The following is a 27,904-nucleotide window of genomic DNA, read 5'->3' as shown; positions in this document are numbered from 1 at the left end:
CAACCAATGTTAGTCATGGAACATTTGTGCCAACATGGACGACAGTGTGTGGAACACGTATAGCGAAATTAAAGCATAAAATAATTTATTCAATCATAACATCACTCAACAAAGCTCATATTGATAATATAATTAGACCAATTTATTCACAGGTGATACACAGCTTTTAACATTGATTGGGGCGTTGATTATATGATGCTGCTCTCCATTCTCTTTGACTGAGTGTCACTTAGGGACACATCTCCTTAGCAAGAGGTCTTTCTTCCCTTGCTTTCTGCTGTAGAGCCCACTCTCTCTTTCTCCCTCTCTGTTTGCTCTCTTCAGCATACAGAACTCTCAGGGGCCGTCTCCATGGTAACATGGAAAGCCCCACGCATCGGCAAGGCAACCAAAGATAAAACGACAAAGACATTTTCCACCAAGCAGCTTGTTTTAAAGTGGGTTGATTAGTGTGTGTGTGTGTGTGTGTGTGTGTGTGTTTGTGTGGTTGTTGTTCAGAGTTGTTTGAGACCAGATTGGTTCTGGTGAGCTGTCTGTGACATCCTGGCTCTCCTCTTTCCAGTCCAGTTGAGTCTGGTTCAGTTCTAAACTTCTGCTGTTTGGCCTAGTTCACTTCGCCATTTCCTCAGCAATGGCCTTCCCCATCTTATCCTTCACATATGCCACTTTCTGCCAATCAGACTTCAGCTCCAGCCACTCATAGTATGGCACCTAGGGAGGGACAGAAAGTACAGATTCAGGGTTTGTCTATCAATAATACTCTTTACCTTGTAGTATTATAGATACACCCAGTAGCATTTTTATGCAAATCAGGTTTGAAGACAATCTAGGTGGTTCTCTCGTTTGGGTAAAAGTCCATCCTCCGTCTTCTCTCCTCTATGACCCGGAAACTGATAAGTTGTCGAGATGTGTCAATTCGTTAGTAGGAAGAGTGTCCTCCCCTCCTCGATAGCCCCCTTTCATTGAGGATTCTCATGTGTATCCTACCACAGAAAAGTTAAATCTGCCAAAAACCCTTTGAATCAGCTTATTTTTTGTCAGTGGAGAAAAACACGCACGTTTGAAAACGATATGCTACTTATTATTTTATTTATAAAAAGTCAGAACTACCTCATTTGTTTTGATCACTTTAGACATTTATCTTGCAGACTCTCCTCGATTAACTTTGACCTTTTTCAGAAGGCGGCAAAAGAGGACAGAGGAGAGAGGACAAATCGAATTGATAAAATGCCTGTCTGAAAGTCTGTCTCAGGTAAGTTCAGTGGCCTAGTTTACCCAGCATGCACCACTGCAGACCTGAGAGCTCTCAGGCTAACGCAATTGGCCTAGATGAGAGAGAAAGGTAAGATTGGCTCACGCGATTGTCCTAGATGAGAGAGACAGCTGGGATTGGCTAAGGAGCTTGGCCTAGATGAAACAGAGCTGCTGCTATTCTCCTGGCTCCTGACTGACTCTCAGGCCTTTTTATAACTGGCATCCTTCAGGGAGACAGACCAGCCAGGCCCTGCATGATGCAGCATTAAATCAGCATTAGATTGCTTTTTATAGCATTAGCTAGCCAACTATAGCATCATACGGTACACCGCTAGCCAGCATTAGCCACTAGGGTTGTCACGATACCAGTATCACTATAACTACTGTGGCAAGGAAACTAAAAGGTAGAGGTAATTTCTTGAGGAAAAACAAAACTGTCCAAATGTTGTTAACAAACATTATGTTGTCACCCAGAGTCCAATTATTGAATTTTCCAAGTTATATCACACTATTTAATACAAGTGTACAAAAAATTAAGAACACCTGCTCTTGCCATGACAGACTGACCAGATGAAAGCTGTGATCCCTTATTGATGTCACTTGTTAAATCCACTTCAATCAGTGTAGATGAAAGGGGAGGAGACAGGTTAAAAAAAGGATTTTAAGCCTTGAGACATGGATTGTGTACAGCGCATTCGGAAAGTATTCAGACCCCTTGACTTTTTCCACATTTTGTCACGTTACAGTCTTATTCTAAAATTGATTAAATCATTTTATTCCTCACCAATCTATACACCATCATGACAAAGGGAAAACAGCTTTAGACATGCATTACAAATAAAAAAAACAAAGATACCTTATTTGCATACAGCCTAGTGGTTAGAGCATTGGCCTAGTAACCGAAAGGTTGCAAGATCGAATCCCTGAGCTGACAAGGTAAAAATCTGTCGTTCTGCCCCTGAACAAGGCAGTTAACCCACTGTTCCTAGGCCGTCATTGAAAATAAGAATTTGTTCTTAACTGACTTGCCTAGTTAAATAAAATAAAATGTAAAAAATTCAGACCCCTTGCTATGAGACTCGAAATTGAGCTCAGGTGCATTCTTGAGATGTTTCTACAACTTGAATGGAGTCCACCTGTGGTAAATTTAATTGATTGGACATGATTTGGAAAGGCACACACCTGTCTACATAAGGTCCCACAGTTCACAGTGCATGTCAGAGCAAAAACCAAGCCATGAGGTCGAAGGAATTCAAATCCAATTTTATTTGTCACATGCACTGAATACAACAGGTGTAGACCTTACAGTGAAATGCTTACTTACAATGTTTATGACAACTATGTTGTTTCCACTTTGATCTTAATATAAATCCACAAGCGTACTATAATTACAATATTAGTGTGTTTCTTACATCTGCAAACAGCTAGTTTGTATTTTCTTAGCAAGTTATGCTAAATCGTGTTAGCCACTAATGCTAGCTAACTAGCCAATAAAAGTACTGAGTCGGGCAAACGTAGCTAGCTAATACAGCCTGATACCAGTGCTGGTGGAGGCCTAAATCAGCATGTTGTTTCTTCAAAAGTACCTTCTATATCAAAGAGGAATAGGCGAAGCATGAATATGTTGGCTACATGAATAAAGATTTAATGTAGCCAAAGATTACAGGGTCCCCTAGGAAACAATGAACATCACTTTGGTTCCTACCCAATCACAACAACTCGCTAATGGCATTTTCACTCGTCATGTCAAACAATGTATTCAGTGCCCGCTATTATTTATATTCTAACTATAGAATTAGAATAAACATATTTCCATGATTCCAAAAGTTCACAGTGTTTTGATCTAGATCACAATTGCAACATTTGGTTAAAAATAAGGCCCAGCTTTTTTCCCATATCGTGGCAGTGTGGAAATTATCTCAAATGAGTGCAGAAAATGCAGAAATTGATGGAAACGCAGGAAATTATATTAAGTTGAAGTTGAATTGAACAGTGTAAAACTGAATGGAGAAAGACCCATTGAAATAACTGAGTATAAACTCTGCAAAAAAAGAAAAGTCCTCTCACTGTCAACTGTGTTTATGTTCAGCAAACTTAACATGTGTAAATATTTGTATGAACATAACAAGATTCAACAACTGAGACATAAACTGAACAAGTTCCACAGACATGTGGATAATGTGTCCCTGAACAAAGGGGGGGGTGAAAATCAAAGTCAGTATCTGGTGTGGCCACCAGCTGCATTAAGTACTGCAGGGCATCTCCTCCTCAAACTGCACTCGATTTGCCAGTTCTTGCTGTGAGATGCTACCCCACTCTTCCATCAAGGCACCTGCAAGTTTCCGGACATTTCTGGGGGGGGAATGGCCCTTGCCCTCACCCTCCAATCCAACAGGTCCCAGACGTGCACAATGGGATTGAGATCAGGGCTCTTCGCTGGCCATGGCAGAACACTGACATTCCTGTCTTGCAGGAAATCACGCACAGAACGAGCAGTATGGCTGGTGGCATTGTCATGCTGGAGGGTCATGTCAGGATGAGCTTGCAGGAAGGGTACCACCCACATGAGGGAGGAGAACGTCTTCCCTGTAACGCACAGCTTTGAGATTGCCTGCAATGACAACAAGCTCAGTCCGATGATGCTGTGACACACCGCCCCAGACCATGATGGACCCTCCACCTCCAAATCGATCCCGCTCCAGAGTACAGGCCTCGGTGTAACGCTCATTCCTTAGCGCTGATCACCGGAAGCATTTGAGGGAAAATATTTTCTGAACGTCACGCGCCGATGTAAAATGCTGTTTTTATATATAAATATGAACTTTACCGAACAAAAAATGCATGTATTGTGTAACATGATGTCCTATGAGTGTCATCTGATGAAGATTGTCAAAGGTTAGTGCTGAATGCTAGTTGCTTTGAAAATGGCAGTGTGATTTTTTTTGCCAGGGTACTCTCCTAACATAATCTAATGTTTTGCTTTTGCTGTAAAGCCTTTTTGAAATCGGACAACGTGGTTCGATTCAGGAGAGGTCCATCTATAAAATGGTGTAAAATATTTTCCCTCAAATACTGCCGGTGAATCAGCGCCACAATTTACAAAAATACTTGTCATAAACGTTGATACAAATTAAAACTGTCATTCAAAGAATTATAGATGAACATCTCCTTTATGCAAACGCTATGAAAGATTTCAAAAAAGCTTCACGAGGAAGCTTTTAGTACTGAGCTCAGAAAAATACACTAGGCTATACAGATAGTCGCCATCTTGGAGTCATCTAAAATCATAATTTGCATTAGAAATATTCCCTTACCTTTGATGATCTTCATCTGAAGGCACTTCCAGGAATCCCAGGTCCACAACAAATGTTGTTTTGTTCGATAAAGTCCATAATTTATGTCCAAATAACTCCTTGTTGTTCTCGCGTTCAGTAAGCTACTTCAAATGTAGAAAGCGCGAGGGCAATGTTGCGACAAAAAGTTTAAAAAAAATTGTATTTACGTTCGTTCAAACATGTCAAACGTTGTAAAACATCAATCTTTAGGGCCTTCAGAACGTGAAGATTAAGTAATATTTCAACCGGACGGTTCCTGTGTCTTGAAAAAGTTTTTGGAACGGGAGATGTCATTCTCTGGGTGACAAACTTCCCAGGCTTCTCATTCGGTCTCTGTTCATCGTAGACGCTTCAAACAACTTTCTAAAGACTGTTGACATCTAGTGGAAGCCTTAGGAAGTGTCTACGATTGGCAATGACTTGAAAGGACTACAAGCACCAGAATTCTCACTTCCTGCTTAGATTTTTCTCAGGATTTTGTCTGCCATATGAGTTATGTTATACTCACAGACATCATTCAAACAGTTTTAGAAACTTCAGTGATTTCTATCCAAATCTATTAATAATTTGCATATTACAGTTCCTGGGCCCGAGTAGTAGGCCGTTTAATTTGGGTACGTTTTTCATCCGGCCGTGAAAATACTGCCCCCTACCCTAACGACTGTTCCACAGGTGCATGTTCATTAATTGTTTATGGTTCATTGAATGGGAAACTGTTTAAACCCTTTCCAATGAAGATCTGTGAAGTTATTTGGATTTTTACGAATTATCTTTGAAAGACAGGGTCCTGAAAAAGTGACGTTTATATGCGTTGCCACCCTAGGGTCACGCACTACTCATAAAGCAAATGTAGAATTGATATTAATCAAAAACATAAAATACCGTCAAATAGCATCATACATTTGAAAAATACCATATGATATTTTATGCATATCGCCCAGCTCTTTTTATTATTTAATCTTTATTTAACCAGGTTGACCAGTTGAGAACAAGTTCTCATTTACAACTGCGACCTGACCAAGATAAAGCAAAGCAGTGCGACAAAAACAGAGTTACACATGGGATAAACAAACGTACAGTCAATAACACAATAGAAAACGTACTTGGACCTAGACTTGGCACTCCAGTACCGCTTGCCGTGCGGAAGCAGAGAGATCAGTCTATGACTCGGGTGACTGGAGTCTGACAATTTTTAGGGCCTTCTACACCGCTTGGTATAGAGGTCCTGGATGGCAGGAAGATTGGGCCCGGTGATGTACTGGGCCGTACGCACTATCCACTGTAGTGCCTTGTGGTCGGAGGCCGAGCAGTTGCCATACCAGGCAGTGATGCAACCAGTCAGGATGCTCTCGATGGTGCAGCTGTAAAACCTTTTCAGGATCTGAGGACCCATGCCAAATCTTTTCAGTCTCCTGAGGGGTAATAGGTTTTGCCCTCTTCACGACTGTCTTGGTGTGCTTGGACCATATTAGTTTGTTGGTGATGTGGACGCCAGGGAACTTGGAAGCTCTCAACCTGCTCCACTGCAGCCCCGTCGATGAGAATGGGGACGTGCTCGGTCCTCCTTTTCCTGTAGTCCACAATCATCTCCTTTGTCTTGACACGTTGAGGGAGAGGTTGTTGTCCTTGCACCACACGGTCAGGTCTCTGACCTCATCCGTATAGGCTGTCTCATCATTGTCGGTAATCAGGCCTACCACTGTTGTGTTGTCAGCAAACTTAATGATGGTGTTGGAGTCGTGCCTGGCCGTGCAGTCATGAGTGAACAGGGAGTACAGAAGGGGACTGAGCACGCACCCCTGAGGGGCCCCCGTGTTGAGGATGAGCATGGTGGACGTGTACCTACCCTTACCACCTGGGGGCGGCCCGTCAGGAAGTCCAGGATCCAGTTGCAGAGGGAGGTGTTTAGTCCCAGAGTCCTTAACTTAGTGATGAGCTTTGAGGGCACTACGGTGTTGAACGCTGAGCTGTAGTCAATGAATAGCATTCTCACATAGGTGTTCCTTTTGTCCAGGTGGGAGAGGGCAGTTTGGAGTGCAATAGAGATTGCATCATCTGTGGATCTGTTGTTGCGGTATACAAATTGGAGTGGATCTAGGGTTTCTGGGATAATGGTGTTGTGAGCCATGACCAGCTTTTCAAAGCACTTCATAGCTACAGACGTGAGTGCTACGGGTCGGTGGTCATTTAGGCAGGTTACCTTAGTGTTCTTGGGCACAGGGACAATGGTGGTCTGCTTGAAACATGTTGGTATTACAGACAGGGAGAGGTTGAAAATGTCAGTGAAGACACTTCCCAGTTGGTCAGCTCATGCTCGGAGTACACGTCCTGGTAATCCGTCTGGTCCAGCGGCCTTGTGAATGTTGACCTGTTTAAAAGGTCTTACTCACATCTCCTGCAGAGAATGTGATCACACAGTCGTCCGGAACAGCTGATGCTCTCATGCATGTTTCAGTGTTACTTGCCTCGAAGCAAGCATAAAAGTAATTTAGCTCGTCTGGTAGGCTCGTGTCACTGGGCAGCTCTCGGCTGTGCTTCCCTTCGTAGTCTGTAATAGTTTGCAAGCCCTGCCACATCCGACAAGCGTCGGAGCCGGTGTAGTACAATTCAATCTTAGTCCCGTATTGACGCTTTGCCTGTTTGATGGTTCATCAGAGGGCATAGCGGGATTTATTATAAGCTTCCCGCTCCTTGAAAGCGGCAGCTCTACCCTTTAGCTCAGTGCGAATGTTACTCCATGGCTTCAGGTTGGGGTATGTACGTACAGTCACTGTGGTGATGACGTCCTCGATGCACTTATTGATAAAGCCAGTGACTGATGTGATGTACTCCTCAGTGCCATCGAAAGAATCCCAGAACATATCCCAGTCTGTGCTAGCAATACAGTCCTGTAGTTTAGCATCTGCTTCATCTGACCACTTTTTTTTTTTTTTTAATAGACCGAGTCACTGGTGCTTCCTGCTTTAATTTTTGCTTGTAAGCAGGAAGATAGAGTTATGGTCAGTTTTGCCAAATGGAGGGCGAGGGAGAGCTTTGTACACGTCTCTGTGTGTGAAGTAAAGGTGGTCACAATTTTTGTTCCCTCTTGTTGCACATTTAACATGCTGATAGAAATTAGTCTTGTCCGTAGAGCTTCGAGACAGGGTTGTGTCGAGGTACAGATCTGGGGAAGGGTACCAAAAAAATATCTGTAGCATTGAAGGTCACAAGTACACAGTGGCTTCCATCATTCTTGAATGGAAGAAGTTTGGAACCACCAAGACTCTTCCTAGAGCTGGCCACCCGGCCAAACTGAGCAATTGGGGGAGAAAGGCCTTGTTCAGGCAGGTGACCAAGAACCAGATGGTTACTCTGACAGAGCTCCAGAGTTCCTCTGTGGAGATGGGATCACCTTCCAGAAGGACAACCAAGAACCAGATGGTTACTCTGACAGAGCTCCAGAGTTCCTCTGTGGAGATGGGAGAACCTTCCAGAAGGACAACCATCTCTGCAGCACTCCACCAATCAGGCCTTTATGGTAGAGTGGCCAGACGGAAGCCACTCCTCAGTAAAATGGACATGACAGCACGCTTGGAGTTTGCCAAAAGGCACCTAACGGACCATCAGACCATGAGAAACATGATTCGCTGGTCTGATGAAACCAAGATGGAACTCTTTGGCCTGAATGCCAAGTGTCACGTCTGGAGGAAACCTAGCACCATCCCTACGGTGAAGCATGGTGGTGGCAGCATCATGCTGTGGGGATGTTTTTCAGCGGCAGGGACTGGGAGACTAGTCAGGATTCCAGGAAAGTTGAACGCAAAGTACAGAGAGATCCATGATAAAAACCTGCTCCAGAGCACTCAGGACCTCAGACTTGGGAGAAGGTTCATCTTCCAACCGGACAATGACCCTAAGTACACAGCCAAGACAACGCAGGAGTGGTTTCGGGACAAGTCTCTGAATGTCCTTGTGTGGCCCAGCCATAGCCTGGACTTGAACCCGAGCTAATATCTCTGGAGACACCTGAAAATAGCTGTGCAGCGACGTTCCCCATCCAACCTGACAGAGCTTGAGAGAATCTGCAGAGAAGAATCTGAGAAACTCCCCAAATACAGGTGTGAAAAACTTGTAGCGTCATACCCAAGACTCGAGGCTGTAATCGCTACCAAAAGGTACTTTAAAGTACCGAGTACAGGGTCTAAATACTTATGTGAATGTGATATTTCAGTTTATTTTTAATAAATTAGCAACAATTTCTAAAAACCTGTTTTTGCTTTGTCATTATGGGGTATTGTGTGTAGATTGATGAGGTAAAAACATTTTAATCCATTTTAGAATAAGGCTGTAACATAACAAAATATGGGGAAAGTCAAGGGGTCTGAATACTTTCCGAATGCCCTGTACGTGTGCCATTCAAAGGGTAAATGGGCTAGAGAAAACATTTCGATGCCTTTGAATGGGTTATGGTAGTAGGTGCCAGGTGCACCGATTTGTGTGTCAAGAACTGCAACGCTGCTGGGTTTTTCACACTCAACAGTTTCCTGTGTGTATCAAGAATGGTCCACCACCCAAAGGACATCCAGCCAAGTTGACACAACTGTGGGAAGCATTGGAGTCAACCTTGGCCAGCAACCCTGTGGAACACTTTTGACACCTTGTGGAGTCCATGCCCTGACGAATTGAGGCTGTTTTGAGGGCAAAAGGGGGGAGTGCAACTCAATATGAAGGTGTTCTTAATGTTTTGTATACTCAGTTTATACAGCAGTTTTGAATAAGGACAATAGAGTATAGTTGGCTTCGTGTTCTCTTTTTGCCATAGAAAAGAGTATTGTGTTATACTGACAACCCTATTAGCCACACAAAGAGCTTGTTGTTCTCATAGTCTGTTAATCAGAGAAGGATAAAGAACCCTTTTACTTTGTCAGGGTGATGAGTTAATTTGCTGAAGTGGAAAGACAGACGTGTATATCTCACACAGCCCATTCCCTATGTAACAACTCTGAGGCACATGCTAAGGGGATGTGCTATGAACCACACCTAGACATCTACAGTGGATGGAAGTCAATTCCCTTTTAACTTCAGAAGACTGCTGTACTGTGCGTGTGTTACTTTGAGGCAATGAGCTTCAAGCAGTGTAATGCTGTGTCCATCCCGGTCTACCTGATCTCCCACAGGAAAGAGGCTTGTTCTGGTGATTACACCCAAGAGTGCCTGGCCTGGGGTGGAGAGTGGTGGAGGTGGTGTGTATGCTGTGGTTAAGGTTTGTGTGTGTGCGATAGACAGTGACTGTCAGAATGACTGCCAGAACATCTCTTTCAGTCCACCTCCATCACTCCCTCTCTCCTCGTCATCCCTCCTTACCTCTACAAGGATAAAGCCAGCCAGTTTGAGATGCCGTCTCATCATGGTGAATCGTCCCAGCAGATCTTTACTCCTGGAGCCATAGTTAGGAAACTCCCAAGTCAAGAACGCTAACCTGCAAAGAGGAGGACTGTCAGAACACATGCACACACACAGACACACACACACACACAGACCCTTCTTCCCTCACCTGCATGCCCCCTCAGGTAGGGGCTTGGCTCCGCCTCCTCCAGGCAGGTGAGGGGCTGTCAGGGTCACCAGGTCCATTGGCTTATTTTCACTGTCCACCACCAGCTCTCCATCTGATAGGACACAACAAGTCAGTCACCTGTTGTTCCAGCCTTACAGTGTATGTGTGTGTGTGCACGTGTATTCACCTATGGTCCAGCCGTATATAGTGTTGACCCCGGTACGTAGGGCCTCTGCTTTCCCCCCCACCAGATTATCCAGGGCCCCCTTCAGCCCAGCCTGTAGAGGGGAGAGGGGGGAGTCCTGGCCCAGGGTGGAGGGAAGCAACATGGCCTCTGTAGGCAGGGTGGAGGACAGAGACTCTGGGTGTTCTAACTGGAGGGTAGCAATGATGTGGAGGAGCTTCAGGCGATAGTTCTCCACTCGAGACAGACTGCCTTCTGTAAAACAGCAATATAGCAACGCAACATGAAATCAGCAGAATCACCCAAGTCTGTACAGCTGAGAAAGTACAGGGCTATGAACACAGACCACATGAACATCAGTGGATCGGTCCTCTGCTGCCATCTCCTGGGGTGGACCAGTACTAGAATGTGTGTTTACCTGAGAGTTTGGCAACATGTGTGTGTTGGTTGAGGGCTGTGATGTGCTGGGGCTTGGCCTGCTGTAACACACACAGAGACCACACCACGTCTGTCTGCAGGAACGCCTCCAGGCTCGGGAGAACACCCTCCAGGGCAGAGTGGACCTACATACACACAGGAGGAGATAGTTGACAAACACGGACTACATTCAGGGAAGATACTCTAACCAAAAGCATCTTCCCCTCATCAGCCAAAGTTGATAGAACTGTAATGTGCAGCACTGACATGACTCTACATGACTGAGAACCCAGTCTATTCTACACAATATTTATCCTTGAGTATCCAGGCTGCATCACCTCCGCTGTGATTGGGAGTCCCATAGGGCGGTAGACAATTGGCCCAGCGCCGTCCGGGTTTGGCCGGGGTAGGCAGTCATTGTAAATAATAATTTGTTCTTAACTGACTAGTTAAATAAAATGAAAACAAATAAAAAGAATAAGGTAAATAAAGAAACAAATTGCTACTCTCATTGTTTACCTTCTTGTAGAACTCCTCCCCCTTGCTGGGCTGGAAGTTGAGCCTGGCCAGTGACATGAGCAGGTTACAAAGCTGCAGTGTGCTGTACTTCTGACTGTTCACACTGTAGTGCTGAATAGTTTTGTTTTTATCAAACAAAGGAAGAAAATAAGAGGATGAGTTAATCAAGAGGGCTAGGGGATGATCCAATCAGTTTAAGACGTGTTTAGAAGTGTTTGAGTGTGCGCGGACCTCAGTGAATGCCTCAAACAATGGGAGATGGAGCCACTTGAGGAAGGCTAGTGATTTGGCGCAGCGAGTAACATCGGCAGAACTAATCTCTGGCATTCTGGGTAACAACTCGGCTGCCAATCGCTGGAAGACCTGGGAGTGGTGGAAATTCAACTTCCCTGAGAGAGAGAGAGAGAGAGAGAGAGAGATAATGTAAAGCCCCCATGCAGTCTTTGTAATTTTATTTTGAAATGATCACTGTATGTCTAATAAATCACTGTGTTCAATTATAGAAAATATTTTTTACAATTTATTTCCCTGAACCTCCTTTGGCCCCTGAAATGATGTCTGATTGTGTGGGCATTAGGAAAAATTAAGATATTTACATACACAGCCCTGATTGGCTGATAGGATGGTCTAGTCCACCACTTACCCAGATGAACAGTCATTGGTCTATTATATTAAGATCATGATGTGGGCCAAAACGTTCCATCCCACCTGAACAGGCTGAAATTCCAGGGGCCTCATTCATCAACCGTGCGTACATTTCTTACTCAATTCTGGCGTACTTGGAGATTCTAGGATTTGCGTGCACCTCAAATTATTGGTATTTATCAATACTGTCACAGGCAAGCAACATATATATAAGTGAACACTTATATAAATGGTGCCAGAGGGGATGGCTGCTGTTTTACGGGCTCCTAACCAACTATGCTATTTTGTTAGTTTTACTGCATTGTTTGTAACTTATTTTTTACATAAAGTTGCTGCTACCGTCTCTTATGACCAAAAAGAGCTTCTGGACATCAGAAGAGCGCTTACTCTCCTCAAACTGGACAAAGATTTTTTCTTTAATGAGTCCGACCTGAAGGATATACTGCTTCCCCGAGACCAGGCCCAAATCCCTGTCATTCGTGTGAAGATGGAAATACAGGGGGCGAAGGTCGGGGTGCCTTGTGAGGATTCGTAAACTGCCACTACCATTGGTTCTATTGGCCAACGTGCAATCACTGGAAAACAAACTGGATGATCTACGATCGAGACTTACTAATGGGACATTATTTTTTTTTAAATATCTTATGTTTCACCGAGTCGTGGCTGAACAATGACACGGATAATATAGAGCTGGCTAGGTTTTCCGTGCATTGGCAGGACAAAGCAGCTACGTCTGGTAAGATGAGGGGCGGGTGTGTGTGTCTATTTGTCAATAACAGCTGGTGTGCAATGTCTAATATTAAAGAAGTCTCAAGGTATTGCTTGCCTGAAGTAGAGTACCTCATAATAGGCTGTAGACCATACTATCTACCAAGAGAGTTCTCATCCATATTAGTCGTAGCTGTCTATTCACCGCCACAAACCGATGCTGGCACTCAACAAGCTTTATAAGGCCATAAGCAAACAAGAAAATGCTCATGCCGAAGCGGTACTTCTAGTGTCTGGGGACTTTAATGCAGGCAAACTTAAATCTGTTGTTACATAATTTCTACCAGCATGTCACACAAAAAAAAATCTCTAGACCACCTTTACTCCACACACAGAGACGCATACAAAGCTCTCCCTAGCAAACCATTTGGCAAATCTGACCATAATTCTATCCTCCTGATTCCTGCTTACAAGCAAAAACTAAAGCAGGAAGTACTAGTGACTTGCTCAATACGGCAGTGGTTAGATGACGCAGATGCTACAGTACTATTTTGCTTGCACAGACTGGAATATGTTCCATGATTCATCCAATGCCATTGAGGAGTATACCACCTCAGTCACCGGCTTCATCAATAAGGGCATTGACGACATCATCCCCACAGTGACGTACATTTATTTATTTAACTAGGCAAGTCAGTTAAGAACAAATTCTTATTTAAAATGACAGCCAAATCTGGACGACGCTGTGCCAATTGTGGCCACCCTATGGGACTCCCAATCACGGCCGGTTGTGATACCCTGGTTCGAATCGGTGTATGTAGTGACGCCTCAAACATTGAGATGCAGCGCCTTAGACCGCTATGCCACTAGGGAGCCTAATCAAAAGCCATGGATTACAGGCAACATCCGCACTGCGCTCAAGGCTAGAGATCCCGCTTTCAAGGAGCGGGACACTAATCCAGATGCTTATAAGAAATCCCGCTATGCCCCTGCAACTCTTCCCTGATAAAATCTGAGATTTTTCCCCCAAATTCTGATTTATATTTTCCCAAATTATGTTCTGTGTTTAATTTTTCATTCTTAAAATTACAATTGTTCATACAGAACCATCAAATTTGGATGTTCGGAGTCCATGTCAATGCTTAAATCACATCAGAAGAAATTTGCGGTGGAGCAAGTGAAAATTGCATGTACTTCCAGAATTGTTTGCCGAGCTACTCATGTGTGAACCACTAGAAGTTGTGTGCACGCATGGTTTTAGATTTGCGTGGAGACGCACACACTTTCCCATCAAGTTCAAAATGGATAAATACCAACCTTTATGGGAAAACTGGTGCACGCAAGGTTTAGAGTCCTTTTTTTGCGCACGCACCTTGATAATCGAGGGCACAGGCATTTTTTTCAAACAGCTCTTACACAAAAAGGGCATATCATAATTTTCACAATTACAGTGTGCTATTTTTGGCCTCAGTGTGAAAATATCATTTTAAAAACTGTGGGGGGGAATCACATTTACTGCACCGCCCCTTTAAATCTGTTGGAATACAGAAAAATTCACAGCTGAAATATCAGTTGATCGCAGGTAGTTTGTTGTTAGGTAGATTGTTAACAAAGATGGGGAATAACAATGGTACCAGTTCAACCCTGTGGCACATCCTTTTACATCTCCAGATTTAAAAAATTATAATAAATATAATATATATATATATATCTCAAAAAAATAAAGGGAACACTTAAACAACACAATGTAACTCCAAGTCAATCACACTTCTGTGAAATCAAACAGTCCACTTAGGAAGCAACACTGATTGACAATACATTTCACATGCTGTTGTGCAAATGAAATAGACAACAGGTGGAAATTATAGGCAATTAGCAAGACACCCCCAATAAAGGAGTGGTTCTGCAGGTGGTAACCACAGACCACTTCTCAGTTCCTATGCTTCCTGGCTGATGTTTTGGTCACTTTTGAATGCTGGCGGTGCTTTCCCTCTAGTGGTAGCATGAGACGGAATCTACAACCCACACACACTACGCTGTGTCTGTCAGCGTAGTGTCCAGAGCATGGAGGCGCTACCAGGAGACAGGCCAGTACATCAGGAGACGTGGAGGAGGCCGTTGGAGGGCTACAACCCAGCAGCAGGACCGCTACCTCTGCCTTTGTGCAAGGAGGAGCAGGAGGAGCACTGCCAGAGCCCTGCAAAATGACCTCCAGCAGGCCACAAATGTGCATGTGTCTGCTCAAACGGTCAGAAACAGACTCCATGAAGGTGGTATGAGGGCCCGACGTCCACAGGTGGGGGTTGTGCTTACAGCCCAACACCGTGCAGGACGTTTGGCATTTGCCAGAGAACACCAAGATTGGCAAATTCGCCACTGGCGCCCTGTGCTCTTCACAGATGAAAGCAGGTTCATACTGAGCACGTGACAGACGTGACAGTCTGGAGACGCCGTGGAGAACGTTCTGCTGCCTGCAACATCCTCCAGCATGACCGGTTTGGCGGTGGGTCAGTCATGGTGTGGGGTGCCATTTCTTTGGGGGGCCGCACAGCCCTCCATGTGCTCGCCAGAGGTAGCCTGACTGTCATTAGGTACCGAGATGAGATCCTCAGACCCCTTGTGAGACCATATGCTGGTGCGGTTGGCCCTGGGTTCTTCCTAATGCAAGACAATGCTAGACCTCATGTGGCTGGAGTGTATCAGCAGTTCCTGCAAGAGGAAGGCATTGATGCTATGGACTGGCCCGCCCGTTCCCCAGACCTGAATCCAATTGAGCACATCTGGGACATCATGTCTCGCTCCATCCACCAACGCCACGTTGCACCACAGACTGTCCAGGAGTTGGCGGATGCTTTAGTCCAGGTCTGGGAGGAGATCCCTCAGGAGACCATCCGCCACCTCATCAGGAGCATGCCCAGGCGTTGTAGGGAGGTCATACAGGCACATGGAGGCCACACACACTACTGAGCCTCATTTTGACTTGTTTTAAGGACATTACATCAAAGTTGGATCAGCCTGTAGTGTGGTTTTCCACTTTAATTTTGAGTGTGACTCCAAATCCAGACCTCCATGGGTTGATAAATTGGATGTCCATTGATTATTTTTGAGTGATTTTGTTGTCAGCACATTCAACTATGTAAAGAAAAAATTATTTAATAAGATTATTTCATTCATTCAGATCTAGGATGTGTTATTTTAGTGTTCCCTTTATTTTTTTGAGCAGTGTATATAAATAAATAAATAACTGTTGAGCAATAACAGACATTTCGGTTATTGTTCAGCTTTTAAACAACTTATTGACCTACAGTGATTATATTATTTGAATTCCATTTCGTTCAGTTTTTTTTCTTTGAGCTCAATGCGCACATTGCACAGTTTCTCTAGAGAAAAAAACCCAGTATGCCTTATTTACTTTGAAGAACTAAACATTTGTGATTTTGGCAGACAGCATAGGCAGCACCTCTATGGAGATGAAATAATAAAGTCAAAATAAAACAAAATGTAATATACACAACAACTGAAATATTTTTGTCAAGTGTGTGTGTGTACCATATGCGTAGGCGAGGTCCAACAGTACCGGTGTGGTAAGGTCTGTTGAGGGTTTCTGTAAGAGGTAGTACGACAGAGCTCTGAGCAGAGGCACTGAACGGCGTCCCTGAGACGCCAGAGATACAGACACCCTGCGGATATCCTCCGCCCCAAACCCTTCAGCTAGCTCCAACGCCTGGGGTGGGAAAAGAGAGAGGGGGGAGACAGAGAGAAAAGAAAAGGAGTGTTGGGTTGAGATAGATTTGTTGATGGTGGCAGTTACAGTTCCACTCAGCTATATATGTACAGTTGAAGTTGGAAGTTTACATACGAGTTTTATTGACTCCAACCTAAGTGTTTTTCAACCACTCCACAAATTTCTCGTTAACAAACTATAGTTTTGGCACAGTCTGTGAGGACATCTACTTTGTGCATGACACATTTAATTATTCCAACAATTGTTTACACACAGATTATTTCACTGTATCACAATTCCAGTGGGTCAGAAGTTTACATTCACTAAGTTGACTGTGCCTTTAAACAGCTCGGAAGATTCCAGAAAATTATGTCATGGCTTTAGAAGCTTCTGATAGGCTAATTGACATCATTTGAGTCAAATGGAGGTTTACCTGTATTTCAAGGTCTACCTTCAAACTCAGCGCCTATTTGCTTGACATCATGGGAAAATGAAAATCAGCCAAGACCTCAGAAAAAAAATTGGAGACCTCCACAAGTCTGGTACATCCTTGAGAGCAATTTCCAAATGCCTGAATGTACCACGTTCATCTGTACAAACAATAGTATGCAAGTATAAACACCATGGGACCACGCAGCCGTCATACCGCTCAGGAAGGAGAAGCGTTCTGTCTCCTAGAGATGAACGTACTTTGTGCGAAAAGTGCAAATCAATCCCAGAACAACAGCAAAGGACATTGTGAAGATGCTGGAGGAAACAGGTACAGAAGTATCTTTATTCACAATAAAACGAGTCCTATATCGACATAACCTGAAAGGTCACTCAGCAAGGAAGAAACCACTGCTCCAAAACCACCATAAAAAAGCCAGACTAGGGTTTGCAACTGCACATGGAGAAATGTCTTCTGGTCTGATGAAACAAAAATAGAACTGTTTGGCCATAATGACCATCGTTATGTTTGGAGGAAAAAGGGGGATGCTTGCAAGCCGAAGAACACCATCCCAACCGTGAAGCATGGGGGTGGCAGCATCATGTTGTGGAGGTGCTTTGCTGCAGGAGGGACTGGTGCACTTCACAAAATAGATGGCTTCATGAGGAAGGAAAATTATGTGGATATATTGAAGCAACATCTCAAGACATCAGTCAGGAAGTTAAAGCTTGGTCGCAAATGGGTCAAATGGGCACTGAGTTTGAAGGAAGGCCTTCAAATACATCCAAAAGTACACCTCCAATTGACTCAAATGATGTCAATTAGCCTATCAGAAGCTTCTAAAGCCATTACATCATTTTCTGGAATTTTCCAAGAAGTTTGAAGTACAGTCAACTTAGTGTATTTAAACCTCTAGCTGTATCTGGAATTGTGATACAGTGGAATTGTGATAGTGAATTATAAGTGAAATAATCTGTCTGTAAACAATTGTTGGAAAAATGACTTGTGTCATGCACAAAGTAGATGTCCTAACTGACTTGCCAAACTACAGGTTGATAACAAGAAATTTGTGGAGTGGTTGAAAAACGAGTTAATGACTCCAACCTAAGTGTATGTAAACTTCTGACTTCAACTGTATGCATGTACGTACACGCATGCACGCGTACGCACGCACGCACGCACAACACCATAATGACAAAGCGAAAACCGATATAGGCATTTTTGCAAATGTATCAAATTTAAAAAAGATACTTTACATAAATAAGTATTCAGACCCTTTGCTAAGACTAGAAATTGAGCTCAGGTGCATCCTTGAGATGTTTCTACAACTTGATTCGAGTCCACTTGTGGTAAATTCAATTGATTGGACATGATTTGGAAAGGCACACACCTGTCTATATAAGGTCCCACAGTTGACAGTGCACGTAAGAGCAAAAACCAAGCCATGAGGTCTAAGGAATTGTCCATAGAGCTCTGAGACAGGATTGTGTCGAGGCACAGATCTGGGGAAGGGTACCAAAAAATATCTGCAGCATTGAAGGTCTCCAAGAACACAGTGGCCTCCATCATTCTGAAATGGAAGTAGTATGGAACCACCAAGACTCTTCCTAGAGCTGGCTGCCCGGCCAAACTGAGCAATCGGGAGAATGAGGGCCTTGATCAGGGAGGTGACCAAGAACCCGATGGTCACTCTGACAGAGCTCTAGAGTTCCTCTGTGGAGATGGGAGAACCTTCCAGAAGGACAACCATCTCTGCTGCACTCCACCAATCAGGCATTTATGGTAGACAGAAACCACTCCTCAGTAAAAGGCACATGACAGCCCGCTTGGAGTTGCCAAAAGGCACCTAAAGACTGTCAGACCATGAGAAACAAGATTCTCTGGTCTCATGAAACCAAGATTGAACTCTTTGACCTGAATGCCAAGCATCCCATCTGGTGAAGCATGGTTGTGGCAGCATCACGCTGTGGTGATGTTTTTCTGCAGCAGGGATAAGCAGACTAGTCAGGATCTAGGCAAAGATGAACGGCGCAAAGTACAGAGATCCTTAATGAAAACCTGCTCCTGAGTGCTCAGGACCTCAGACTGGGGCAAAGGTTCACATTCCATCAGGACAACGACCCTAAGCACACAGCCAAGACAACGCAAGAGTGGCTTCGGGACAATTCTCTGAATGTCCTTGAGTGGCCCAGCCAGAACCCGGACTTGAACCCAATCGAACATCTCTGGAGATCTGAAAATAGCTGTGCAGCAATGCTCCCCATCCAACCTGACAGAGCTTGACAGGATCTGCAGAGAAGAATCTGAGAATCTTCCCAAATACACATGTGCCAAGCTTGTAGCGTCAGACTCAAGAAGAATCGAGGCTGTAATCGCTGCCAAAGGTGCTTCAACAAAGTACTAAGTAAAGGGTCTGAATACCTATGTAAATGTGATATTAAGGGCTTGTAAGTAAGCATTTCACAGTAAGGTCTACACGTTGTATTCGGCACATATGACAAATACATTTTTATTTGATATTTCAGTTTTTTTTAAATAAATTATCAAAAATGTCTAAATCTGTTTTTGCTTTGTTATTGTGTGTAGATTGATGAGGGGAAAAACTATTAATACATTTTAGAATAAAGCGGTAAGGTAACAAAATGTGGAAAAAGGGGTCTGAATACTTTGTTCAATTTTATTGTTATATTACATCATGTTTTTTTACTATAATATAGGTGTCTTGACTGTGATAAGGGCTCTGGAAATAAGGGCATCTTGTCTGCTAAATTAACAAGCAAGCCTATGCCATTGCACAGCCATATGTTTCTACAAGCAAGCACCACTGCTGAGGTTACTGCCTTTTTGAAGATCATGTTCCATGATATAATATAACCAGTTGATATTAAGGTTTCAATAAATTAATCTTAAATGGCACTTGCTTTTTTTATTGACTGAATACTGTGTATATGGGGCAATTTAGCAATTAGGATTTGTTATCTTTAATGGTTATGATACATTTGGCATTGTCGAGCACTGTTGGCATAGGCCTATAGATAAATGCGCACATTTCTTTCCAGTGCGGTTCTTGTGTTCTAAAAATATATATACTGCTCAAAAAAATAAAAGGGAACACTTTAACAACACAATGTAACTCCAAGTCAATCACACTTCTGTGAAATCAAACTGTCCACTTAGGAAGCAACACTGATTGAAAATAAATGTCACATGCTGTTGTGCAAATGGAATAGACAACAGGTGGAAATTATAGGCAATTAGCAAGACACCCCCAATAAAGGAGTGGTTCTGCAGGTGGTAACCACAGACCACTTCTCAGTTCCTATGCTTCCTGGCTGATGTTTTGGTCACTTGAATTTCTTTGGGGGGCCGCACAGCCCTCCATGTGCTCGCCAGAGGTAGCCTGACTGCCATTAGGTATCGAGATGAGATCCTCAGACCCCTTGTGAGACCATATGCTGGTGCGGTTGGCCCTGGGTTCCTCCTAATGCAAGACAATGCTAGACCTCATGTGGCTGGAGTGTGTCAGCAGTTCCTGCAAGAGGAAGGCATTTTTGCTATGGACTGGCCCGCCCGTTCCCCAGACCTGAATCCAATTGAGCACATCTGGGACATCATGTCTCGCTCCATCCACCAACGCCACGTTGCACCACAGACTGTCCAGGAGTTGGCGGATGCTTTAGTCCAGGTCTGGGAGGAGATCCCTCAGGAGACCATCCGCCACCTCATCGGGAGCATGCCCAGGAGTTGTAGGGAGGTCAAACAGGCACGTGGAGGCCACACACACTACTGAGCCTCATTTTGACTTGTTTTAAGGACATTACATCAAAGTTGGATCAGCCTGCAGTGTGGTTTTCCACTTTAATTTTGAGTGTGACTCCAAATCCAGACCTCCATGGGTTGATAAATTGGATTTCCATTGATTATTTTTGTGTGATTTTGTTGTCAGCACATTCAACTATGTAAAGATAAAAGTATTTAATAAGATTATTTCATTCAGATCTAGGATGTGTTATTTTAGTGTTCCCTTTATTTTTTTGAGCAGTGCATTTTTAAATTCATTTGAGTACTCAGAAAATAAATAGAGTATTCGAACAGTCAAATGCCCATCCCTAATCATTGCGTGCAAGGAATGTTGACAAATAGTACTATAGTTGACTACTTTAATAAACTAAGTCAATTTGTCCAAATACTTATGAGTTTTTCAAATGGAGGGACTAGATACATAAGGTGCTTCATTTCTAAACAGTAAAACAGATATGCATGAAAATACCCTAAAATAAAAGCTAACATTCTTTCCTGTCGCCTAATCTGAAACATTCTGTCTCAAATCTAAAATGCTGGAGTATAGCAACAATTTAAATGTATTTTTAGTCACTGTCCAAATACATTTTTGATAACTCAGTATGTGTAGTGTGGGGGTAGTAGTATAGGTGCTTGTTACCTTATCCTCCAGTCTGTCCATCAGTGCAGGACTGAGGTGTCCAGCCCTAGCCATTAGGGTACTGACTGTTCTAGCGTCAGCGATCTCAGTCCAGCGGAGCTCCAGCTGTTTCAGCGCTGCACTCACCAGCGACACCTCCATCTGACCCTTCTGCCCTGCTCCCCAGTCTGCCAGGAAAGCCAACTGTTTGTGGGAGAGTCTGCGTACACGCCACAGCACCTCTGTCTGGATGGAGCGTTGTACTGCAGCTGTAGGAGGAACACCCAGAGCAGAGAGGGAGCGCAGCAGAGAGACCAGCGTACCATTCCACACTGATGCTACCTGGGGAAGAGATACATGCACACACGGTCAATTTACACACACTCAAAGAAACTCTCAGAGAGCACCGAAAGGTTTAGTGAATATTTTGAGCCGCCCTCTGCCTTAACTGTAACCTGCCCCATGTCTCTTGCTTTCATCACTCCTTACCCATCTTCATCCCCTCTCAACCCTCCACTTATCTACCCTCACCTTTCCTCATCCTACCTGTCCCCTGACCCTTCTTACAACACCCTCTCCTACCTGTGCAGTAACAGTGTCCATTATGTCCAGCAGTCTGGGATCATTCAGCAGCTCAAATTGGTCCATTTTAGCTCCACCTTTCTCTCTCCCAGCCAATCTGACAAGCTGAACCAGAGCCTTAGCCGCCTGATTGGCATTTCCTCCTTGTGCCGCCCACGCCTGCAGGACATCCTGTGGAGATTGGGCCCTCTCTAAGAGCTCATCCAGCTGGGTGCGTTTGGGCTCGATGAGATACTCCTCTTTGACCAAACTCCTGCCCTCACATAGCCCCCTTAATACAGGCTGCCGCCAAGCCTGGGCCCACAGTGGCTCTGCTGGCCCAGCTGCAGCGGTAGGCAGGCGGGCAGCTGAGGCCTGGGGGGTGGCCCTGGGGAGGAGACGGGCACATCGGCCCAGCAGACGGCTGGTCATGGAGGAATAGAGAGCAGCACGAGACCAGAGAGAGCTGCACAAGGCCAGAGAGCAGTGAAACACGTATTCACAACACAGCAGCCAGAGTCACCATGCTAATACCTGAGAGTGAGCAATATAGAGAAAGAGTGAAAGAGAGAGTTAATTCAGGAGAGTGAATATCACTCAGTGGTTTTCATTCTTTTTTTGGTTCCTGAACCTACGATCACATGTTGCTATGCCCAAACAACCCCTTCATGTGGAACTTTATGATAAGGACTATATGTTCTTATTCTCCGTAGTCTGCCGGCATGGACTGCTGTCAACAAGCTTAGCCTAGCGATCTTTTGAGACGCTTTAGCAATTAGTAACAGTAACGCAGGGATTGTGTGTTGTGTAACATAACATTGTGTCAACAATCGTGTAGCCTGTACTACTACAAACAAAACATTTGCAGGAAATCAATGAATAGACATGGTTGTGGCAACTAGTCATAGTGAACTGAGCTGAATTAACGTCACTAGCAACACTTCAGTCTCAAAAGCTGAGCTGCGATCAAGCGTATTCTGACCTTGCCGACTAGGGTTTCTGCCGTTCTAGCTATTACAATTATGCAACTCAGACTGGCAACATTCTCTGCATTCACAACTACACATGTGACAGGTCTTATGTAGACATATAAATACATGTAGCTGCCATTGCTTTCTTTAAAGGACTGTTCTTACCTTGATAAATAAGATAGAAAGCAAGTGGTAGAAGACGAAGGCGACATTCACATGGAGCTGTCAGCAATAGTCGCAAGAATATGACCTCAAAGCTACCAGTGTCACATGATTGTCGGACGAAGCTGCGATTGGTCCACTTGTTTCAAGGCACTTTAGGTCGTTTTTTAAAATGTATTGCAGAACCTGGTCTTGATGTCTATGTGCGGAACCCATAGAATTAGATACACCCAGTGGTGTAAAAAGTTATTCTGCCCTTGAATTGCGTTCCCATGCAAAACTAGACAGATAGCTAACAACTAAGTCTTCAATAAAACTCCCAAGGCCTGACTTTTCCTGAATTAATATATTGAAAACGTTTATGTTGTGAAACTGCAAAATACAGAAAAGAAAATACTTTAGTATTCAATTCACATCGGCATACTGCAGCTGTATATTTACATTTCAAGTTGAAGTTGCATAAATACAAAGCACGTGCAAAGGTACCATGTATCTGACATGATGCCAAACCATATAGCTAATTGTTACTCATATGGTAATTGGCTAACTCCTTTCATTACTCTAATAATTTGCAACCATCTCTGTACAATAACAAAGCATATTACACTAGAAACAGTAACAAAACTATAGTATTGTATGTTTTACAATTCGTTTACATGACGCACGAGCAAAGTAATACAGCTGACGTCATACATGAAAGGCAATGCAATTCGTGTGAGTAAATACAACCAACTAACATTGATAAGTAAGTAATTATATCAATAACAAGATTATCATCACTAGCAATATGCTTGAATCGAACTTACAAACAAATATTTTCCGAGGCTGAAGCGTGACAAGAAATAACTGCACTGAAAGACCTGCACCGTAGCGTTGTTTTTAGCTGGTTCTCTGCGTGCAGAACGACTACTCTACTTCCTGTTTCCATACAGTCTTTCTATGTACCAGAAAGCTCCACTAGGGAGCAATAAACATCATGGAACACAATGAAAATCCATCTTAACCACTGTAATAAAATCATCTGTTACCTTCTAACAGGATGGCAGCACAAACGTACTTAAGTAAAAAATAATTTAAAGTACTACTTAAGTAGGTTTTTGGGGTATCTGTACTTTACTATTTATATTTTTGACAACTTTTACTTTTACTTCACTACATTCATAAAGAAAATAATGTACTTTTTACTCCATACATTTTCCCTGACACCCAAAAGAACTCGTTACATTTTGAATGCTTAGCAGGACAGGCAAATGGTCCAATACATGCATTTATCAAGAAAACATCCCTGGTCATCCCTACTGCCTCTGATCTGGCGGACTCACTAAACACACATGCTTTGTTTGTAAATTATGTCTGACTGTTGGAGATCCGTAAATGTAAAAAAAAAAATTGTGCCGTCTGGTTTGCTTAATATAAGGAATTAGAAATTATTTATAGTTTTACTTTTGATTCTTAAGTATATTTAAAACCAAATACTTTTTTACTTTTACTCTAGTACTATTTTACTGGGTGACATTCACTTTTACTTGAGTCATTTTCTATTGAGGTATCTTTACTTGTACTGAAGTATGACAATACGGTACTTTTTCCACCACTGGATACACAGTTAACAGCCCGTTAAGGAGTGTTCGGTAAGTCTCTCAATTGAAATTTAGTAAATGTTTTGAAACACATTTCATAGTCTCAAAACTGTAAAACTTCTCACTGTTTTCCATCAAATTGCAAAAACCTCTAAAAATAAATGTTATACTTTCATGTGAGATTTCCTATAAGCCACATTTACAAATGTTAAAGCTGTTGATGAGTCAGAAAAGTCAAACAATTATTATGTTAAAACACCCTTTTGGGAAGATTTATATATTATTTTTACATTTGACATTTTAGTAATTTAGCAGATGCTCTTCTCCAGAGCGACTTACAGTGAGTGCATACATTTTCATTCTTTTTTTGTACTTTTTGTAGATTGTTTCCGCCAATCATCCGTCCCATGACATCCCATGATAATAAAAGCAAGATACATACACCAGACAGTACCAGTCAAAAGTTTGGACACACCTACCCATTCAAAGGTTTTTCTTTATTTTTACTATTTTTTACATTTTAGACATCAAAGCTATGAAATAACACATATGGAATCATGCAGTAACCAAAAAAGTGTCAAATCAATCAAAATATATCTTATATTTGAGATTCTTCAAAGTAGCCACCCTTTGCCTTGATGACAGCTTTGCACACTCTTGGCATTCTCTTAACCAGCTTCATGAGGAAGTCACCTGGAATTCATTTCAATTGTCATGTGTGCCTGGTTAAAAGTTCATTTGTGGAATTTCTTTCCTTCTTAATGCATTTGAGCCAATCAGTTGTATTATGACAAGATAGGGGTGGTATACAGAAGATAGCCTTATTTGGTAAAAGACCAAGTCCATATTATGGCAAGAACAGCTCAAATAAGCAAAGAGAAACAACAGTCCATCATTACTTTAAGACATGAAGGTCAGTCAATCCGGAAAACGTCAAGAATTTTGAACGTTTCTTCAACTGCAGTCGCAAAATCCATCAAGGGCTATGATGAAACTGGCTCTCATGAGGACCACCACAGGAAAGGAAGACCCAGAGTTACCTCTGCTGCAGAGGATAAGTTCCTTAGAGTTACCAGCATCAGATATTGCAGCCCAAATAAATGCTTCACAGAGTTCAAGCAACAGACACATCTCAACATCAACTGTTCAGAGGAGACTGCCTGAATCAGGCCTTCATGGTCGAATTACTGCAAAGAAACCACAACTAAAGGACACCAATAAGAAGAAGAGACTTGCTTGGGCCAAGAAACACGAGCATTGGACATTAGACCGGTGTAAATCTGTCCTTTGGTCTGATGAGTCCAAATTTGAGATTTTTGGTTCCAACCGCCGTGTCTTTGTGAGACACAGAGTAGGTGAATGGATGATCTCTGCATGTGTGGTTCCCACATGAAGCATAGAGGAGGAGGTGTGATGATGTGGGGGTGTTTGCTGGTGACACTGTCTGTGATTTATTTAGAATTCAAAGCACACTTAACCAGCATGGCTAACACGGTTTGCACTTAGTGGGACTATCAAACACATATAGTTTGCACTTTTTCAACAGAACAATGACCCAACACACTTCCAGGCTGTGTAAGGGCTATTTGACCAAGAAGGAGAGTGATGGACTGCTGCATCAGATGACCTTGCCTCTACAATCACCCGACCTCAACCCAAATTAGATGGTTTGAGATGAGTTGGACCGCAGAGTGTAGGAAAAGCAGCCAACAAGTGCTCAGCATATGTGGGAACTCCTTCAAGACTGCTGGAAAAGCATTCCAGGTGAAGGTGGTTGAGAGAATGCCAAGACTGTGCAAAGCTGTCATCAAGGCAAAGGGTGGCTACTTTGAAGAATCTAAAATCTAAAATATATTTTGAGTTGTTTAACACTTTTTTGGTTGATAAATGATTCCATATGTATTATTTCATAGTTTTGATGTCAACACTATTATTCTACAATGTAGAAAATAGTAAAAATAAAGAAAAACCCTTGAATGAGTAGGTGTGTCCAAACTTTTGACTGGTACTGTATATACAAAAGTATGTGGACACCCCTTAAAATTTGTGGATTCGGCTATTTGATGACAGGTGTAGAAAATCGAGCACACAGCCATGAAATCTCCATAGAAAGACATTGGCAGTAGAATAGCCTTACTGAATAGCTCAGTGACTTTCAACATGGCACCATCACAGGATGCCACCTTTCCAATACAGTTGACTGTATCTTAAAACGGCTTGGAAAATTCCAGAAAATGATGTAATGGCTTTAGAAGCTTCTGATAGGCTAATTGACACCATTTGAGTCAATTGGAGGTGTACCTGTGGATGTATTTCAAGGCCTTCCTTCAAACTCTGTGCCTCTTTGCTTGACATCATGGGAAAAATCAAAAGAAATCAGCCAATACCTCAGAAAAACAATTGTAGACCTCCACAAGTCTGGGTCGTCCTTGGGGGCAATTTCCAAACACCTGAAGGTACCACATTCATCTTTACAAACAATAGTATGCAAGTATAAACACCATGGGACCACACATCATACCGCTCAGGAAGGAGGCGCGTTCTGTCTCCTAGAGATGAACATATTTTGGTGCGAAAGGTGCAAATCAATCCCAGAACAACAGCAAAGGACATTGTGAAGATGTGGGAGGAAACAGGTACAAAAGCATCTATAGCCACAGTAAAACGAGTCCTATATCGACATAACCTGAAAGGCCGCTCAGCAAGGAAGAAGCCACTGCTCCAAAACCGCCATAAAAAAAGCCAGACTACGGTTTGCAACTGCACATGGGGACAAAAATCATACTTTTTGGAGAAATGTCCTCTGGTCTGATGAAACAAAAATAGAACTGTTTGGCCATAATGACCATCGTTATGTTTGGAGGAATAAGGGGGAGGCTTGCAAGTCGAAGAACACCATCCCAACCGTGAAGCACGGGGGTGGCAGCATCATGTTGTGGGGGTGCTTTTCTGCAGGAGGGACTGGTGTACTTCACAAAATAGATGGCATCATGAGGAAGAAAAAAATATGTGGATATATTGAAGCAACGTCTCATGACATCAGTCAGGAAGTTAAAGTTTGGTCGTAAATGGTTCTTCCAAATGGAAAATGACCCCAAGCATACTTCCAATGTTGTGGCAAAATGGCTTAAGGACAACAAAGTCAAGTTATTGGAGTGGCCATCACAAAGCCCTGACCTCAATCCTATAGAAAATTTGTGGGAAGAATTGAAAAAGCATGCGAGCAAGGAGGCCTACAAACCTGACTCAGTTACACAAGCTCTATCAGGAGGAATGGGCCAAAATTTACCCAACTTATTGTGGGAAGCTTGTGGAAGGCTACCCGAAACGTTTGACCCAAGTTAAACAATTTAAAGCAATGCTACCAAATACTAATTGAGTGTATGTGAACTTCTGATCCACTGGGAATGTGATGAAAGAAATAAAAGCTCAAATAAATCATTCTCGCTACTATTATTCTG

At 43.1% G+C, this 27,904-nt stretch overlaps 1 protein-coding gene across 1 annotated transcript; it reads right to left on the bottom strand.

Annotated features, from left to right (window-relative positions):
- Positions 1-68: 68 nt before the first annotated feature.
- LOC106579951 (FAST kinase domain-containing protein 4) lies at positions 69-23,191 on the bottom strand. Its single transcript, XM_014160396.2, has 11 exons — positions 22,867-23,191; positions 21,752-22,264; positions 21,191-21,511; positions 16,145-16,319; positions 11,474-11,631; positions 11,243-11,353; positions 10,725-10,869; positions 10,310-10,561; positions 10,123-10,234; positions 9,933-10,047; positions 69-711 (listed from the first exon to the last, which is right to left on the bottom strand). Exons 2-11 carry the CDS (start codon positions 22,160-22,162, stop codon positions 610-612), a joined length of 1,902 nt encoding a protein of 633 aa, XP_014015871.2. The 5' UTR covers positions 22,163-22,264; positions 22,867-23,191; the 3' UTR covers positions 69-609.
- Between the last annotated feature and the right edge of the window lie 4,713 nt (positions 23,192-27,904).

The sequence above is a fragment of the Salmo salar genome, chromosome ssa02, assembly GCF_905237065.1.
Source record: "Salmo salar chromosome ssa02, Ssal_v3.1, whole genome shotgun sequence".
NCBI classification, from domain to species: domain Eukaryota; kingdom Metazoa; phylum Chordata; class Actinopteri; order Salmoniformes; family Salmonidae; genus Salmo; species Salmo salar.
The sequence above is the reverse complement of the archived record's forward strand: the minus strand, read 5'-3'. Positions and strand labels throughout refer to the sequence as shown.